We start from the raw sequence: 20,937 nt of genomic DNA, 5'->3' as shown, positions 1-20,937 counted from the left end.
ATTCTTTTAAAGCTGTAGCCTGTAACTATTAGCTGTTTGGCCTTGACAGCCCATTTGATGCGGGATGTCCTGGTGCTTGCCTCAGTTGGAGCAATGAAATGAATGGAAGTGATCAGGATTTCTAATCTGGAAAACCATTATAATGAACCAGATCTGATATTGTTTGCAAATCAATTATCTTCATCTCTTTGCACTTGGATTCAGATCAAAGACTCATATATTTCAAATGTTGCTTTTTGTACATTTAGATCAACAATGTAGGGAACCTTTTATAGACATCTTCTAGTATTGAGTAATAACTTCTGTGAGAATGAAGTAATTTGAGCATTTCACAGTTTTAGCAACAGAAATGTCAAGGCCCAACTTTAAAGTCGGCTGACTGTCAACTTGTATAGATTCGAGTGGTGCTGAAACAGCACAGCAGGTCAGGCAGCATCCAAGGAGCAGGAAAATCAATGTTTCAGGCAGGAGCCCTTCATCAACTCCTCATTCCTGATGAAGGGCTCCAGCCTGAAACATTGATTTTCCTGCTCCTGTGATGCTGCCTGACCTGCTGTGCTTTTCCAGCACCACTCTAATCTTGACACTAATCTCCAGCCCTCACTTTCGTCTTGTCAACTTGTATAAGCAACTCGTAAGCCAATTAATTCAACCTCTGGCTCTGTCAGGTGACTCTTAGAATCCCCACAGTGTGGGAACAGGCCAATAGGTCCAACAAGTCCCCACTAACCCCCGAACAGTAGCCCACCCAGACCCATTCCCCTACCCTATTACTCTACATTTATCCCTGACTAATGCACCTAACCCACACATCCTTGAACACTGTCTGCAATTTAACATGGCTGATTCACCTAACCTGCACATCTTTGGACTGGGAGGAAACCGGAGCACCCAGAGGAAACACACACACAGACACAAGGAGAACGTGCAAACTCCACACAGACAGTCGTCAGAGGCTGGAATTGAACCCGGGTCCCTGGCGCTGTGAGGCAGCAGTGCTAACCACTGAGCCACTGTGTTACCCAAGCTATGGTTTAGTTGGTGCACTGACCTTTCACTGAGAAATAGAAATCCCTTTGCAGGTCTTCTCAGCACACAACTCCAGGCTGACACTCCGGTGCCAGAAGTTGGGGGGGCTGTTGCACAGACAGTTGTGCAGTCTTTCGGATGAGACATTAAACTAAAACTCCACATGCTTGCTGAAAATATAAAGAGCTCTATGGCATCATTTTGAAAAAGAATGCGGTTTGTTATTAAAAATATTTTTCATACCTCAACAAAAAAACAAATTATCTGGCTATTATCACATTACTGTTGTGGGAGATTGCTGTGCACACTGCACCATCACAAGAGGGTACAAATAACCTCCCAGAACTGTTTGGAAACCAAGGGTCTAGTGAAACAGGAATTAAAAGAAATCATAATGAGTAAGAAAATTGTCCTGGGGATATTAATGATGATTGAAGGCTGATAATTCACTCATGCCTGATAATCCATATCTCAGAGTACTAAAGGAAGCTGCCATGGAAATATTGATTGCAATGGTGGTCACCTTCCAAAATCCTATAGACTCTGGAACAGGTCTAACAGACTGAAAGTTGGCAAATATAACTGCACTATTTGAAAAGGGAGGGGGATAAAACACAGAATTACAGACCACTTAGTCTAACCTAGAAAATGCTGGAATCTAACATTTAAAAAATGATAAACATTTGGAAAGCATTGATGGGACTGGCCAAAGCCAGCATGGGTTTATAAAAGGCAAATCATGCTTCACAAATCGACTGGAGGTTTTTGAGGATGTAACTAGTAGAATAGATATGAGAGAACCAGTGGATGTGGTATATTTAGATTTTCAGAAGGCTATTGAAGAGGCCCCTCCATTAGAGGGTAGTGGGGCAAAGTTAAAGCACATGAGACAGCAGGTAACATTTTGCCACGGATCAGGAACTGGTTGTCAGACAGGAAGCAATGTGGGAATAAATTGATCTATTTCCCATTGGCAGGCAGTGACCAATGGGGTATCGCAAGGATCAGTGTTTGGGATGCCAGCTGTTCATGATATATAAAGTCAGAGAGTCATTCAGCACGGAAACAGACCCTTTGGTCCAACAAGTCCACGTTGACCAATTTTCCAAACTAACTAATCCCATTTGGCCCATATCCCTCTACATGTTTTCTCTTCATGTACGTGTCCAAAAGTCTTTTAAATGTTGTAACTGTATCTGCATCTACCACTTCCTCTTGTAGTTCATTCCACATATGAGCTACCCTCTGTGTGAAAACGTTGCCCCTCCTGTCCTTTTTAAATCTTTCTCCTCTCACCTTAAAAATGTGCCCTCTAATTTTGAACTTTCCCACCCAAGGGTAAAGACCTTGCTTTTCATCTTATCTATGTCCCTCATGATTTTATAAACCTGTATAAGGTCATCCCTCAACCTCCTATAGTCCAGTGAAAAATATCCCAGTCTATCCAGCCTCTCCTTAAAACTCAGACCCTCCATTCCTAGCAACATCCTGGTAAGTCTTTTCTGAACCCTGTCCAGCCTAATAATATCCATCCTATAGCAGGTTGAACAGAACTGTACACAGTATTCTAAAAGTGGCTATAAAAGGACCTGAGTGAAGGAACAACATTCAATCTTTCCTCGGGGTTGTGAGGACGATTCAAGGTGATTTGCACAAGTTGAGTGAGTGGGAAAACACATCCCAGTTGCATGAAAATATGGCTAAATATGAAATTATACACTTCATTGTTTAAAAAAATGCATTGATATATTGGGAAGCGTGTGCACAAAGGTATATGGGTGTTCTTGTACATTAGTCAGTGAAAATAGACAGGCATACAGCAAGCAATTAGGAAGGTAAATGGTTTATTGGCCTTCATTGCAAGGGGATTTGGGTTCAGAAGTAGGGATGTCTTACTGCAGTTATGCAAGGCCTTAAAGAGATCACAGCTGAAGTACAGCATGAAACTTTGGCTTCTTAAACAACAAACCCAAACAAGAAGACACAACACACCCAGAGACTCCAGCCACACTACCATACATCAAAGACAGCTCAGAGATGACTACCAGACTACTCCAACCCTTGGCATCATGGTAGCCCACAAACCTACTAACACACTGAAACAGCAGCTGATGAACCAAAGGGTCCTGTACCAACAAGTAGCAAAACAAATGTCATTTACAAAGTACCCTACAAGGACTGCAACAAACACTACATCGGACAGACAGGCGGGAAACTAGCCACCAAAATGCACAAACACCAACGAGCCACCCAAAGACAAGACCAGCTATCACTAGTATCGTTACATACAGGTGAGGAAGGACACCACTTTGACTGGGACAACACATCCATCTTCGGACAGGTTAAACAGAGATATGCACAGGAAATCCTATTCAAACCAAACTCCATCAAGAAACACGTCGATTTGGACCCCATTTACCAACCTCTGAGAAATAGGACCAGAAATGATAACACCCACCTTAACAGACCAAGGCACATAAATAGAAAGTAGGACAGAATACCAGTGCTTCACTGGAGGCTCACTGATGATGTTACCTGGCATGATGGTGAAACATCGAAGAACAAACCTACCAGCTCAGCAAGCAAACTTACAACCCCAGCTACCACTCTTTATGTGTAGAAGTGCTTCCACACATCTCACCTGCATGGTCTGGCCCTGATTTTCACACTATGCCCATCATTCTAGGATCCCCAGCTAGTGGAAATAGTTTATCTGTATCTACCCTGTACCCTGACCTACCTGCAAATTGGTCACTGACAAAATAGGAAGGCATATGTGAAAAGACAAATATTGGGGCATTGAATAGCATAGATCCCCTATAAAAGGAATGAGAGAGAGCCAGCTGAAGTGAACTGGGAAAGGGATTTAGCATTAAATGTGGATTGGGAACAATGATAGACATTGAAGAAAACATGACTTACCACGTGCATATTCCAGTGAGAAAGAAGCTTTCACGCAAGGGACAAGTTGGCTGTGGTTAATAAGGGAAATTAATGATAGCATGAACAGAAATGAAAAAAGCAGACAATGTGCCAAAGGTAAAGGTAAGCCAGAGAATTGGGAAAGTTTTAAAAACTGGGAAAGTTTTAAAAAGCATTTCAGTCATTCACAATTGTTATTAAGTACGTTCAAGACTGAGGTGGAGATACAGAATTTTAATCAGTAAGGGTATCGGGAAAGTGGGGTTGAGGATTATCAGATTAGATATGATCCCATTGAATGGTGGAGGAGACTTGAAGAACTGTATGTTCCTGGGCAATATGCTCCTGAACCACTACCTCTGGTGACCTGAAGGGTTTACTCAGTGGTCTTGCCAATTCTGTTCTGCTACATCACCAGAAACCGTGCATGAGTTTTCAGATAGTGCCTTGTGGATTCCCTGCTCTGTAATAGCATCAGCTTCAGTCTTCTCTGCCTCAGAATTATTCAGACTATATCTCCAGCATCCAGTCCACAGTCAGCAGAAATCCCCTCCAACTAAGTGTTGAAGAAACCAAAGTTGCTGTCTTCATTCCCCAGGATAAATTAGCTACTGACTGAAATTCTACTCTCTGGAAAGTGGGGGAAGCAAAACTAGACTGTTTGCTACTTAGTGCCATGTTTGACCCTGAGATGAACTTTGTGCTAACCTTTGTTCCTAGGCAGGCCCAAGATGCCACCACCCCCTGCATGTTTCTCTTTGAGCCAATCACTATCAAGGCTTATATGGAGACATAGAAAATAGGAGCAGGAATAGGCCATTCTGCCCTTCAAGCCTGCTGCACCATTCAATATAGTCACAGCTCATCATCCAGCTCACTCCCTTGTTTCTGCTTTTTCCCCATACCCTTTGATCCCTTTTGCTGTAAGAACTGTGTCTAATTCCTTCTCGAAAACATTTAATGTTTTGATCTTGACCATTTTCTCTGGTAGAGAATCCCACAGGCTCCCCACTCTCTGGGTGCAGACATTTCTCCTCATCTCAGCCCTGAATGCCCTAGCTTGCATGCTTAGACTGTGACCTACGGTTCTGGAGTCTCGTCATTGGGCACCTACTGCACTTAATGTGTCTAAAATTTTACAGGTTTCTATGAGGACCCCCCCCCCAACACCCCCCGGGCAACCTTCTTCTCAGCTTCCATACGACTGTCAGAAGACTGTCCCTGGCACATCTCCCATGTTCTAACTTCTATAAACTCGAAGGCAGCAGAGTTTCTGATGACCGTGTCTAAACTCGCATTAAATCCTGTCTGCTCATCATCCAGCCAACTGCCACCCCGTCAGTCTACTTCCCATCATCACGTGACGGAAGCATTTGTTGACAGTGTTATCAAAAGACACTTGCAAAGGAATAACAGAGTCAGTGCCTCTCAGTTTTGGTTCCACCAGGGCCACTCAGCTCCTGACCTCATTACAGCCTTGGTCCAAATATGAACAATCAACTGAACTCTAGAGGTGAAGTATGATTGAGGGAGACTGCGCTTGACACTATTTTGATAATGTATAGCATCAAGAAGCCTGAGTAAAATTAGCGGAACCATACCTGATGGTCGTTGGAGGTCACTAATCTCAGTTCAGGACATTTCTGCAAGAGTTCCTCAGGGTAGTGTCCTAGGCCCAACCATCTTCAGCTGCTTCATCAATGACTACATCTTTAGCACCATTTATGAATCCTCGAATACTGAAGCAGTCCATGTTCAAATACAGCAGCACCTGGACAATAAGAAGATTTGTGCTGACAAATGGCAAGTAACATTCATGACACACAAGTTACCAATGATTAGAAACTGGAATAGCCATATAAACACTGTGACTACAAAAGCATGTCAGAGTAGAAATCTTTCAGTGATGTAACTCACCTCCTGACTCCTCAAAGCCTGTCCACCATCCACAAGGTACAAGTTATAGAATACTCTCCACTTACCTGGATGAGTAAAGCACTCCAGGTGCTCCACACCATCTAGGACAAAAAACCTGATTGGCACTCCATCCACCACTTTCAACATTTTCTCCCCCTCCAACATATAGTAGCAACTGTGTTTACTATCTACAAGGTGCACTGCAGAAACTCACCAAGGCTCTTTGCATCACCACCCAAACCCACAACATCTGTCTGGAAAGACACGGGCAGCAATTACATGGAGACACAAGTGTATTCCCTTTAAAGCGACTCACCGTTCTGACTATATGGTGGTTCCTTTCCTGTTGCTGGGTAAAGATTTTGGAATAACCTTCCATAAAAACTCTGGGGTGTCCCTACCCCATAAAGACTGCTGCAGTCTAAGGAGGCAAATCACCACCTTCTCTGGGCAATTAGGGAAGGACAATAAATACTGGAGCAGCCACTGACACAACATTGCATAAACAAATAAAACAAAAGCAGGGGAGTTCTTGAGTAAAATCTGTCAGTACTTCTGAAATGGATTGTCTGGTGGTTGTCATGTTGCTCTCTGGAAGCTTGCTGTGCTCTATTTGGCTGCTATATTTGCTCCTTTCGTCCTAGTTTTTGTCCTTCTCAGTGGAGTGCTATCAATGCCAGACCAAGTTGGAACTTATTTTTTAAAAAGTGCTGTTGTTTTAAAAGAAAACATGAAACCATCTGTTTGGGTGGGTGGGAAGGATCCTTCAACAAGTTTTGAAGAAGAATAGGGAGTTGTCTCTCTATAGGCAGAAGTGAGGACTGCAGATGCTGGAAACCAGAATCTAGATCAGAGTGGTGCTGGAAAAACAAATCAGGTCAGGCAGCATCCGAGGAGCAGGAAAATCGACGTTTCGGGCATTCCTGATGAAGGGCTTTTGCCCGAAACGTCGATTTTCCTGCTCAGATGCTGCCTGACCTGCTATGCTTTTCCAGCACCACTCTGATCTAAACTCAAGTTCTCTCTCTCTCCTGACCAAACACCCTCCTTTCATCCACCATCACCAAGGATGATGCTGTTTGTTAAATCCTGCTGTGTGAACAATTTGCCGCTGGGTTTTTCAACACAATGGCAACTGGGCTTCCAAGAATAAATTTTCTGGATGTTAAGTATTCTGGGAATCTCCTTGAGGATGTTAAGGTAATGCATAAATGCAACATCTTTCTACCTCTTTTGTGGCAGCTGCCTTGAATACAGTTAGCCTTTTTTTGACCTGTATTTCTCTCTCTGTCTCTCTAGCCAGCTTAATTTGGCACCAGTTCATGATAGTTTTCAGTCCAATGTACTAACCCCAATCTAACCCCCATCAGTAACCACCATCTAATCCTGAGGTAATCCTTTACATTTCTCTTGCTGGCTCTTAAAACAAGAATCAATGAGAAGACTTTGCTACTCCAAGGATTTGCAAGTGGGTGAAGTAGACAAGAGTTTGTTGTGTGGGAGGTACCGAATACTGTAAACCACTGGATTAGCCAAGGCTTTGTGAAATTCCTGTGCACTCATATTGTGATTTTGACTGATTATTCCCGCCAGTATGCAGTCTTTGAAAAGGAACTGCAGATGGATAAGCAGTTTTACTTTTTTTAAAACGGCCTCTTCTCTTGTATGCCAACAGCTGAAACCAATATTCTTCTTATTCAGAGAACTCCTTTCAATTCCAAGAAACACTGTAAATTTATTTTCTTGCAAATTTTCCATTTAATCCTCTATAATTGTTAGAGACAGTGAAATTATACAAAAATACATGTGACTTGAAGATTTGCATTGTTCAAAGTTGGTCAGCTGTCTCCATTGTCTGTATAACCTGTGGAACAGTTGTCATGTTGCTTGCCGATACAAGCTCACTTCCATCTACCTTACACTTGGACTGTGTGCAACCACAGCTCAGTTTGGGTAGCACATTCACCTTTAAGCCAGAGGGCTGCGAGTTCAAGTCCCAGTCCAGAGATTTGAGCACACAGTCGAGATTGATATTCCCGGTACAGTCTTATGGAAATGACATCAAACTGAGGCCGTTCCTGTTCTATACACCATAAGAGCATTAGAACTCGGAGCAAGAGTAAGTTGGTTGGCTGTTTAAGCCTGCTTTACCATTCAATAGGATCATGGCTAATCTGACATTCCTCATATCCACTTAACTGTGTTTCCCCCGTAATCCTTGATTCCCTGGCTGATAAAGAGTTTTATGCCTCAGTCTTAAATACACAAAGGACTCTGCCCCTACAGCTCTCTGTGGCAAGGTGTTCCAAAGACCCTCAACACTCTGAGAAATTCCGCCTCCTCACCTCAATCTTGTATTGGTGCCCCTTTATTCTGAGACTATGCCCTCTGGTCCTAGACTCTCCCAGGAGGGGAAACACCCTCTCAGCATTGACCCCATCAAGCCCCTTCAGAATCCGACATGTTTTAATGAGATCACCTCTCTACTCCAGTAAGTAGAGTCCCAACCTGTTTAACTTTTGCTCATTAGACAAGCCCTCCGTCCCAGGGATTATCCTAGTGAACCTTCTCTGAACCAGTGATTGTTCACATGAACATCTCAGGTGGAGAAAAAGAGATCCTGTGATACTGATTTTAGTGAGCAGGGTACGAGGAGGAGTTTGCTGTTCTCCTTGCTATCGATGGTTCAAATTAGAATAGCTCAAACAGATTGTTTAAGTATTAGCTCATTCTGGCAACACGCTTTATGCAAATTAACTACCATGTTTCCTATGTTGCAACAGTGGCTATATTTTTAAGAATGGTTTCATTGTGGAGTCCTTTGGAATGTCCTCATGTCATGAATGTAATTTAGAAATCATAGTTTTTTTTCATTCTTTCATGGAATGTATGCATTTCTAAGACTAGCATTTGATGCCCATCCTTTTTGCCCTTCAACAAAATGGCTTTTTAGGCCATTTCGAAGGGCATTTTGAAGTCAACCACATAGCTTTGGTCTGGAGTCACCTATTGGCTAGACCGGGTAAGGATGGTAGATATCCTTCCCTGAAGGATATTAGTGAATTTGGTGAATCATTATGACTATTGAAGATGATGGTCACCATTGCTAACGCTTTAAATTCTAAATATTCCAGTTTCCCCTCCCTCCTTGTGACATCTAAGAGATAGTACACAAGTGCTGAAATTTGAAATGTTAAAACTAAACAACACTGATTTGTATTCCTGAAGTTTTGTGCAATCTCAGCATTATTACCTTTGATAAAGTTGTGAATCGTCACATGGACAATTTCAATATTTATTAATCATATGCTTAAACTTTTGGATTCGACACTTGCAGGCTTGTATTGAACCTTTTGTTTTTACTTCTCATCTGCTCCAGGTTAGAAACATTAGACTTTGAGAAAGCCTTTGAGCCTGGGCCCCATTCATTAAGATTGTGGCTGATCTGGGTTGTTTCAATCCATGAGACCTTAAGACACAGAAGTGGAAGCAAAGCCATTTGGCCCATTGAGTCCCCTCCGCCATTCAATCATGGCATTTCAACTCCACTTACCCGCATTCTCCCCATATCCCTTAATTCCTTGTGAGATTAAGAATTTATTGATCTCTACCTTAAAGACGTTTAACGTTCTGGCCTCCACTGTGCTCCCTGGCAATGAATTCCACAGGCCCATCACGCTCTGGCTGAAAAAATGTCTCCTCATTTCCGTTCTAAATTGACCCACTCTAATTTTAAGGCTATGCCCACGGGTCCTAACGGAAACAACTTCCCAGCGTCCACCCTTTCTAAGCCATGCATTATCTTGTAAGTTTCTATTAGATCTCCCCTCAACCTTCCAAACTCTAATGAATATAGTCTCAGGATCCTCAGCCGTTCATCGTATGTGAGGCCTACCATTCCAGGGATCATCCATGTGAATCTCCACTGGACACGCTCCAGTGCCAATACATCCTTCCTGAGGTGTGGGGCCCAAAACTGGACACAGTATTCTAAACAGGGCCTAACTAGAGCTTTGTAAGCTCTCAGAAGTACATGGCTTCATTTATATTCCAAACCTCTTGAGATAGACATTTATATTCCAACCTTCTTGAGATAAAATCCTGCGTGCTGCTACTCAGTTCTTCCTGCAAACATGTAGTGGTGTCTCAGAGAATTCTTTCCTTCAGCCTCAATGGCTGAACCTTTTATTCCAGTAGCTGTGTTTGCTGTTGAGACTTTCACAGAATAGACAAAAACTCAGGCATGTGTGATACAACAGAATGAGGGCAACAGTCAAAGAACGCTGATTTACTGAGGCAAACTGCCCTAGCATCCTTTTATATCTTACCTGTACGCCTTCAAAGGAAATCTGGCACAAATGAAATTGAAGCAAGAGGAGGCCATTTGGCCCCTCCAGCCTGTTCTGCCATTCTATAAGATCATGGTCAGTCTGCTATTTCAGTGCCACTTCCTATATCCTTGTTTCCATTCAAGTCCAAAATCCTATAGACCTTGAGTTGAACATACTCAATGATTTCGCATCTTGGACATGTAATATCAAGGATTCACAACTCTCTGAGTAAAATTCTCCTCATTGCAGTCCAAAATGACTGAACCCTTAGTCTGATATTATACTCCTTAGTTAGACTGTCCACATCTATTGACTCCACCTAACCCAATTATGGAATTAATTAACAACTGATTACCTGGGTTTTTTTCTATATGTCTGATCTGTTAATGACTATTGTATTCTGCAGTAAAATATTTTCCTGGGAACATAACAAAGAATGTCATTTCGATCCATCAACTGCCATTTTGTTAGCTCTTAAACTTTTTCATCTTACATACCTATTTTTAATTCAAATTACCTGGCTTTCTATTTATCATAGAAATTTTTTATGTCAAGATAACTGTCAATTTCCCTAAGTCCTTCAAACAGTCCATTTAACGTTGGTCACGTCTGTGTAAGAGAGTTCTGAAGAATGTTGAAGGGACTAAAATGATGGTTCCTTAGCTCACTTAGCGTCTGTGGCTTAACCTGTCCTCTTCAACTACACTGGTACCCTTCTCTGTCTGCATAGGACTGTGGTTACTCACTCTGCATTGGATGCTTTATACCTTTATATGCATTTTGAAGGCACTATATATTCCTAGTGTTGAAAATGAAGGGTTAGGGACTTTGGCAGAAAGAATAGATGAGCTGAATAGTATTTAAATGGAGAAATACTGCAGAAAACTGCAACACTGAGATTTGGGAGTCCTTGTGCTTGAATCACAGAAAGCTGGCATGCAGGTTCAGTGGGTAATAGGAAATACAAAGGAGCTTTATTTCACAGAGTATGGAGTGTAAAAATAGGAAAGCCTTGCTAAATCTATACACGGCAGCAGTCAGACCACAGCTGGAATACTTTGAATAGTTTTGATCTCCCTATTTAGGCAAAGATGAACTTGGCATTCGAGGTAGTCCAGAGAATGTTCACAGGGTTGATTTTCTTACGAGGAGTGGTTTGGGCCTGTACTCAGAGAAAATTAGAAGAATAGAGGTGACCTTTTTGAAGCTTGTAAGGTTCTTGGGGACTGACAGGCTACATGTGGAGAGGTTGTCCCCCATGTTGGAGAGTCTAGGACCTGAGGGCATCATTTTTTTAAAAATGGGTGACCCCTTATAAGACATAGATGAGGAGGAGTTTCTTTGCTCAGAGAGTAATGAACCTGTAGAATCATTTACCAAGAGGATAATAGAGGCTGGGCTGTAAAGTATTTTAATCAATAAGGGAATCAAGAGTTCTGTGAAAAAGGCAAAAAAGTGGAGTTGAGGATTTTCACTTCATCCATGATGTCAATGACTTAATGGGCTGAATAGCCTACCTCTTCTCCTCTGTCTTATGGCCTTATTAAGCTTTTAACTGATTTAACCAAAAACAGAGTGACAGCCAATTTATTTAATTACTGTTTGTGGGATCCTAACATGCCCAAAATGCTTGTACAAGTCATTCTGGATTATTTAACTGCATTACAACAGAAGAGGTAGTAGATGAATCATCACGTCTCTGCATCTGGCGTCTTAAGTAGATTGACTAACCATTATTTGGGGTGACATTGTTCTGAAATGTATTGCAGTATCTGGGACCTTGATGGAAACCAAAAGACGTCATTTCTCCTGAACTCACCAGGAATGAGCTTGTGTTGGCATCCTGAGGAGATATACAAGGTTAGCTTGGTCTTTTTTTTTTCCTCCATTATATTTATGTTTGCTGCTGTGACCTTGTGATGGAAAGCGAAAGCAATCAACTGAATCAGAAATTGGAAAGATTGGAATATTGATATGGGACACTTTGGAATATCTATGACCTCACATGTGATGAGCAAACTAAAACTACACAACAACTCGGTAAATTATCACTGGGGGTAGCTCACCCTGAAACCCTCCCAAAACGTCCACCTTGAGATTAGACTCCCTACAGTGTGGAAACAGTTCGGCCCAACAAGTCCACACCGACCCTCCAAAGAGTAACCCACTCAGACCCGTTTTCCCTCTGACTAATGCACCTAACACAATGGGCAATTTAGCATAGCCAATTCACCTGACCTGCACATCTTTGGACTGTGGGAGGAAACTGGAGCACCCGGAGGAAACCCACGCAGACACTGAGAGAATGAGAAAACTCCACACAGTCGCCTGAGGTTGGAATTGGACCTGGTACCCTGGTGCTGTGAGGCAGCAGTGCTAACCACCGTGCCACCCTAGTTGTTGAAACCCATTTCTCTGTTTCAAAAGCCTCTTCAGTTACATCCCCAGGCTTTATCCAATTGCTGCTCAGTCACCCCAGTATGGGATATGCCAGTTTAACCCCTCCCAATAAATCTGATGTTACTGTCAGCTTCTGTGGCGTAAATTTGAGGACCGGACCAAACCTCTCAGAATGAGGCAAGCCTGTCAAGCCAATACCTGCTGACTTCCAGAGTATATTCAACTTGATGATGCAATGGTGACTTTGCTTTTGTCTTTGTAGCTGATGGTGGCGCAGAAGAATGGGATCATTCGGTTTTATGACCTGGTCACTCTGCAGGCCATCCTGTCTCTGGATTGTGGGCAGATGCCATTGATGTCAGCAGACTGGTGTCTAGGCAATACCATCAAAGTTGGTGCAGTTGCAGGGAATGATTGGTTGATTTGGGATATCACTCGCTCCAGGTACGCTGCTGGGGATTTTTGGGAAGGTTGAGGCAGGTGCAGTGGGAATTATAATCCTTTGTAACAATAACGTAAAACCTTCAATGGCCATTAGCATTGTGTATGAAAAACAAAGAGATTGAAAGAATCAAAGGAGTTAAATAGTTGTGTTTGGGATGAGGGGTTTTAGGGCATGTGTGTATATAATATATATGTAGTTTCTGAGAGTATAAATATTATTATAATTATTTTCATTTTTAGGTCAGAGAAGCTTTATGTTAAACTTGTATTGACTCTTGGTTAGACCACACTTGGATTATTGTAAACAATTTCACTCACAATAAGATTTATTAGAAAGACGCCAGAACAGAGAGGGTGAACAGTATAGAAAGACCAAACAGATTGGGGCTCCTTTTCCCAGAAACCGATTTATGAGTAAACGGGACTTTTTCAGGTTGGCAAGGGGAAACTAGCAAAGCTGTTTACAATCTACATTAATGACTTGGATGAGGAGACTGTGTTGTACATATCCAAGTTATGAACGTGGGAGTAAGGCTATCAGTTTCTAGAGCCTGCTGTGCCATTCAATTAGATCATGGCTGACCATACGTCAAAGCAACTTCCACACATTGCCCCATATTCCTTGATTCCTTCCTAGTCTCCAAGATCTATTGATTTCTGCCTCAAGCCTGCACAAATATTGAGTTTCCTCGGCTCCCTGAGATAAGGAATTCCAAAGATTTACTACCCCATGTGAAGACATTCCGACTCATCTCAGTCTTAAATATCTTAACTCCTAACTCTGAGATCTTCTTCCCTTGAAACAAAATTAGATAGGAAAGTAAGAGTGGAGGACACAAAGGCTAATACAGAAAGATAGATGTGTTGGGTGAGTAGGCAAGGATAAGGCAGGTCGAATATAACATGGCATAAAAAAGATGCATGCTATCAAAGTCATCAAAACAAAGGGAGGCAATTGCCTAATGGTATTGTTACTAGACTCTTAATCTCGAGACCCAGGTGATGTTGTGGAGACCAGAGCAGATGATGGATTAAAAATCTGGAACTAAAGAGGCTAATGATGGCCATGACACCATGACTGATTGTCAGAAAAACCCGTCTGGTTTGCTAGTCTCCTTTAAGGAAGGAAACAGCTGTCCTTAGCTGGTCTGGCCTACGTGTGACTCCTAACTGTCCCCTGGGCAATAATTGCTGGCCTAGTCAGCAATGCCCATTCTGTGAATGAGTAAAAGAAATCATGCACTTGTTGGGCCAGATGCAAGGATATCAAATTTTAAAGGAAAATCCGCATGAGAAGACAATTTTGATTGGTACACGCTTTGCCATGAAAAATAGGCCAGGTGAGTTATTCCTCAAGCATTTGTTTAAATTTAAAGCAAGGAAATGAGGTGTTGCCATGGGGAATGCATTAGGGAACACTTGCCCTGAAATTTTTGTTTAGGTGAGGAAAAGCACGTTTTTTTCTGTTGGACAAGTCAAGCGATTGTATGTTGGATGTATAATGTGAATAAGGGTGAGGTTATCCACTTTGGTAGGTAAAAACAAGAAGGCAGATTATTCTTTGGATGGTGATAGATTGGAAAAGGGGAAAAAGCATCATGATCTGGGAGTCCTGTGAGGAGAGATTGAGTCGACTCGACTTGTATTCATTGAATTTATGAGAATGGGAGGTGATCCAAATGAAAATGTGTAGAATTCTTAAGGGGCTTGATGGGGATGATGCTGAGGAAATGTTCCCCCAAGTTGGAGAATCTAAAACACAGGGCCACAGTCTTAGGATAAAGGTCAGTGATTCAGGGCATAGATGAGGAAAAGTTCCCTCACTCAGAGGGTTATGATACTTTTGAGAGTGCTGTATGTGCTCAGTTGTTGAGTAAATTTGAGATAGAAGTTCATAGATATTTGAGCGCTGAGGAGATTAAGCAATAGTGAGGTAGAAGATTAGCCAATGATTGTTTTGAAGGGAGGGCAGTCCAAGAGGCCCTCTGCGCCTTCGCCAGTTTTTTTTGTATTCAATCACAGAATGAAGGCATCGCTGGCTCGATCAGCATTTACTGCCGATCCCTGATTGAGTCGACCGCAGTGCTATGGCTCTGCAGCCACATGTAGGCCAGACCAGTCCTTCCCTAAGTGACATTAGTGAACTAGATTGGTATTTTTTTCAGATAATTGGTAATAGATTCATAGTTGTCATTAGAGTCTTAATTCCAGATTTTTTTTTATTGAATTCAAATTCTACTGTCTACCATGGCGGGATTCGATCCTGGGTCCCCGGAACATTACCCGGGTCTCTGGATTAACAGTCCAGCAATAATACCACTAGGCCTCCACTTGTTATTTCCGTATGTCCTTGCATATTCTGGTTAAACATTAATAGACATGAAAGTTAACTATATTTCTCTGTCCACATGTACTGCCTGATCTGCTGAGACATTTCTGTTTTTATTTCAAATTCCCAGCATTTGCAGTGTTTTACTTTACATGTCTATTTTCTGTCTTTTAGTTATCCTCAAGAGAAGAGACCATCACACTTGGATGGAGCACAGCAATTCCGGTGAGTCAGAGTTCATTCATTGATGTGAGGCCTATTCCTTTCATCAATGAAATAGTTTCTACTCAAAAGGTTAGCATCCAAGTACTGCAGAGTACTGTACAGAGCTGAACCACTTCAGATGGCTGAACTGAGGGGCAGAGATAAACCTGCATTAGACAGTTGAAAATTTATAAAGAGATTTCATTGGATTAATTATTGGGAACACGCAGCGGGTGACAGGATTTGTTCTTGGAAATGTGCACAAATGAAGGCCATTCACCCATTGAGCTCATGCTGTCTCTTCAAAAGTGAACTCTAATTTGTCGCAGTCCCTCATTATTTTCCCATAGCCCTGCATTTTGATCTATAATTCTCTTTCAGAAAGTGAGTTTTGAACCTGCTTCCAATACTTTGTCAGACAATGCATTCCTGATCGTAACTGGTTGTTACATTAGAGGATATACTTAGATAAATTTCTGGGTTTTCCTTCATTAAAGCACCAGGTTTGGATACAGTATGTGAATAATGTGACATAATGCATGCTGAGTGTAGTGTGTTTGAGAGTATCAGTGAGTTTGGACAATGGTCGCTCAAGGTCTGGGGTGTTGGGTGGTTCTTCATCTCCTGTCTAGGTCTGTCACTGACTTGTTCATCGAGACTGGGTGGTCCTTCACTCCACTGCCATTGTACCATATGGCCAACAGGAAGTTAGGTAAATTTTATTTCTCCATTAAATGTGTGGGCTTTGCTGGTTAGGCCAGTGTTTAAAGTCCTTTCCTAATGCCCTTCGGATGGTGGCAGTGAGCTGCCTTGTTGAAGTGCTGCGGCTCAGTTGGCGTAGATACACCCACAATGAAATTTAGGATGGAGCACGAAGATTATGACCCATTGACAGTGAAGGAACAACACGAGAGCTCTGAGTTACCCTGTTGTTTGGCTTGGGAGGGAAATTCCAGGTGGTGGTATTCCTAGGTATCTGCTGATCTTGTCCTTCTGTGTGACAGTGGTCATGGGTTTGGAAGATACTCTCTAAGGAGCCTTGGTGAATTTCTGCAGTCCCTCTTGTAGATGGTACACATTGCTGCAACTGAACACCATTGATGGAAGGAGTGATTGTTTGTGAATATGGCACCAAACAAGCAAACTACTTTGTCCTGGATATTGTCAAGTTTCTTGAGAGTTGTTAGAGCTTCACCCGTCTAAGCAAGTTGGGAGTACTCCATCACACTCCTGACTTGCACTTTGTAGCTGGTCAACAGACTTTATTTACTCTTTATAAATTCTTCTACTATTTGTTACTAGATGGTCAAAAGCCAACGAGAATCTTTTTGCGACGACTGGCTATCCAGGCAAGACGAACAGCCAATTACTTGTCCATCATTTGGGTCATCCACAGGTATGGTACAGATACAACCAGCTGGGTTTCTCAATAACTATCAATCAGTTTAAAAAGAACCTCTGTTTCTTTAGACCCTTACATTACGTCAGGATTTAGAAACCTACTTTGCGGTCAATTCAGTACACTTATTGAAGTATTCCTGTGCTAGCATAGGAAACCTGGCAGCCAGTTTTACTTCAGCATAGTCTCACATGTAGCAATGTGATAGTGACTAGATAATCTGTTATTGGGTGATAATTGAGCAATAAATTTGGTCAAGGACATTGAGGACAAACATCCCTCCACTTCCTTGAAACAGCATCACAGGATCTTTTATATTTGCGATCGAGAGCAGATGTGATTCAGCAGGATGTTCCAAAACATTTCTGAGGCAGTGAATTTCTTTGTCACCAAAGTGTCTACAGAGGAACCTCGATTATCCAAACGAGATTGGTGGGCAGTATTTTGTTTGGATAATTGATTATTCGGTTAATTGATTCAATGCCTCTCCTCTGGAGCTCAGTGTTTTCTGAAGTTTCCTTTTGCCTCGCTCTTCCTGCCTTGCTCCCTCTCTCTCTGTCTCAGGGTTTGTTTCTGAGCAAACACACACTTCAGCATTGCTGAAGCCTCCGCACCCTCCCCCCGCCCCATTCAATGGGATTGACACAGCGAGCATTTGCTATGACCACTCCCCGTTTAGGAGACACCGTACGCAAGCTCTCGCCTCCAACCAACAGCCCCCCACACCAACAGAAAGACTGCTGCTGCCTTTGCAGGGTAAGTCTCAATAAAGTACACACACACACACACACACACGCAGCCCCCCACACACACACACACACGCAGCCCCCCACACACACACACACGCAGCCCCCCACACACACACACACACGCAGCCACACACACACACACACACACACACACGCAGCCCCCCACACACACACACACACACACACACACGCAGCCCCCCACACACACACGCAGCCACACACACACACACACGCAGCCACACACACACGCGAAGCCCCACACAAGCGCAGCCCCACACACACACAGCCCCACATACACACGCACACGCAGCCCCACACACGCACACGCAGCCCCACACACGCACACGCAGCCACACACACACGCGCGAAGCCCCACACAAGCGCAGCCCCACACACACACGCGCAGCCCAACACACACACAGCTACACACACACACACACGCAGCCCCATGCGCGCACACACACGCAGCCCCCCACAGCCACACACACACACGCGCAGCCCCAAACATGCGCAGCCCCACACACACACAGCTACACACACGCAGCCCCATGCGCGCACACACACACGCAGCTCGCCATGCACACACACATGCGTGTGTATGCACGCAGACCCCCCGCATGCGCACGCAGCTCCACACACACGAGTGCGCAAACCCACACACGCACGCGCGTGCGCACACACACACGCAGCCCACCCCCACGCACAGATGCACACGCAGCCCCACGCGCACACGCAGATGCACACACAGCCCCCCACACACAGTCCCACAGACGCACACGCAGACCCACACACACACAGCCCCACACACGCAGCCCCACGTGCGCACACAGACACACACGCAGCCACACACTCACACAGACAGACACATACGCAGCGACACACACACAGCCACACACAGGCACACATGCAGTCCGACACACACACACAGACGCACACGCAGCCTGACACACACACATGCGTGCGCGCGCACACAGCCCCCCCGCACACACACGCAGCCACATGCACACATGAGCGCGCAATCACACACACACGCCAACAGACACACACACGCAGCCCCACACACGTATGCAGTCCCACACACACACGCAGCCACACACACACACCCACACAGTCGCACACACAGCCCCACGCAGACACAGACACACATGCAGCCCCACACACACGCAGCCACACACACACGAGCGCGCAATCCCACACACAGCCCCCCACATACACGCAGCCCCCCACACACACACGCACATGCCGCCCCACACGCACGCAGCTCCACACACGTGCGCAGCCACACACACAACTTTTTACTGCAACATTTTGCCAAGCTCCACCTTTGCCCTGTACAGGACAATGTTGGAGAGATTATCTGGGGAAGGGGAGTTTAATGTACACCCCTGTAGAACTCTAGGGAAAGTGTGGGGAGAGAGGGGGGCGCGAGAGGTCAGTCCAGGAGTGGTCTCGGCAGCATTTCAACAAACAGGGTTCATATTTAATCACTGTAAACAAAAGATGCGATCAGTGTAGGAAACACCTCTTTGATGTAATGTTTCTATCGGGACCTCGTAATCTCCTTTGGATAATCCGAAATTAGGATAATTGATATTTGGATAACTGAGGTTCCTCTGTACATTGTTATAGACAAACTCAGCAGCCAATTTGCACACAGCAAGTTCTTGCAAATAGCAAATGGGATAATTAGCTAGAGGCAGAGAAATAAATGTTGGCAGGGAGAGCACCTCCACTTCTCTGACTCGGAATGAAGAATAATAGCTGAGGCAGGCTGACCATGGCGTTTGACTAAATAAAAATCTAACTTTTATTTTTCTGTTTTCTTTCTGCAGGCCATTTTGTTTGGCTCGGCGTCTGTGGCTTCAGGACTGAGCTGGCACCGAACACTCCCATTATGTGCGATTGGTGGAGATCGGAAGGTTTTATTTTGGATGACTGAGATGTAGAAGAATATACTTCAGTTTTTCAGCCAGACTGTGAAGTATTTTCACACTGTGTTCTGGATTAATTGAAATGAGTTGATGTGAATATTAACTCGATCCATAGCACTAAAATACCTAGTCGTCAGCTGAAGATGAAAATTAAAGATTTCTCCATTGTACTTGTAATTTTGTGGCTCATTTATTTGCAACAATAGCTATTTATGTAATTTTTAAAAATTTAGTAACTTTTCTCATTCATTTACAGGCTGTGAGCATCTCTGACATTTACTGTTCATCCATAGTTGCTCTTCAGACTGGGTGGTTAGCTGCCTTCTTGTATCAGTGTGGTGTAGGTAGACCACAATATTGTTAAAGGGAGGGAGTGTCAGGATTTTGACCCAGTGACAGTGAGAAAATAGCGATTTATTTCCAAATCAGAATGATGTGTGGCTTAGAAGGTGGTGGTGTTTCCATGCATCTGCTGCTCTTGTTCTTCTAGATGGTTGAGATTTTAGTTTGGATCATGCTGTGTAATGAGCACGGGTGAATTGTTGCAGTATGTCTTGTATCAGGTACATGCTACTGCTCTTGTTAGGGCTAGTAAATGTCAAAGGTGTTAGATGGTGGGGGGTGGGGAATTAAGCAGGTTATTTTCTCCTAGACCTTGATCATTGTTGAAGCTAAGCAAGTGAAAATTATTCAGTCACATTCATTTTTTATTTTATACTGGAACTTTGATGAACAGGCTATTGTTGAACAAGTGCTTCTTCATAGCACCATTAATAATGTCTGATAGTACACTGAATTGACCAGATAAAAACTGAAAGAACTGCAGATGCTGTAAAGTGTTTTGAGGAATTCAACCTGAAACGTTAACTCTGATTTCTCCCCACAGATGCTGCCAGACCTGCTGAGCTTTTCCGGCGATTTCTGTTTTTGTTTCTGTAATTGATCAGGTTGGATTTGGCTTGCTTTTTCTGGACAGGACATACATGGGCAATTTTCCACATTGCCGAATAGATGGCAGTGTTGTAGTTGTTCAGGAACATGTCCCAAGGTGCTCTCCAAGAGCATTATCAAACAGTATATATGACATTGAGCCACGCGAAATGTTACTAGGACAGATGACCAAAGCTTAGCCAAAGAGGTAGGCCTTGCATAGTGTTTACAGCACAGAAACAAGCTCTGTAGACCTATGCTAATGTTAATGTTAAGCCTCCTCCCGTCATATCTCATCTCACCCCATTGGCATGCTCTTCTATTCCAGACTTTAGAGAGTGTGTTGGTGACT

At 43.4% G+C, this 20,937-nt stretch overlaps 1 protein-coding gene across 1 annotated transcript in view; it reads left to right on the top strand.

Annotated features, from left to right (window-relative positions):
• nup37 (nucleoporin 37) overlaps positions 1-19,832 on the top strand; it is a 38,892-nt gene extending 19,060 nt beyond the window's left edge. Inside the window, exons 5-9 of the mRNA XM_072552017.1 lie at positions 11,969-12,059; positions 12,862-13,043; positions 15,547-15,597; positions 16,879-16,972; positions 19,557-19,832. Coding sequence (XP_072408118.1) covers positions 11,969-12,059; positions 12,862-13,043; positions 15,547-15,597; positions 16,879-16,972; positions 19,557-19,670 — 532 coding nt within the window. The 3' untranslated portion in view covers positions 19,671-19,832. The remainder of the gene's footprint in view (positions 1-11,968; positions 12,060-12,861; positions 13,044-15,546; positions 15,598-16,878; positions 16,973-19,556) is intronic.
• Positions 19,833-20,937: the final 1,105 nt, after the last annotated feature.

This window comes from Chiloscyllium punctatum, chromosome 32 (genome assembly GCF_047496795.1).
Source record: "Chiloscyllium punctatum isolate Juve2018m chromosome 32, sChiPun1.3, whole genome shotgun sequence".
NCBI classification, from domain to species: Eukaryota; Metazoa; Chordata; class Chondrichthyes; order Orectolobiformes; family Hemiscylliidae; genus Chiloscyllium; species Chiloscyllium punctatum.
The sequence above is the reverse complement of the archived record's forward strand: the minus strand, read 5'-3'. Positions and strand labels throughout refer to the sequence as shown.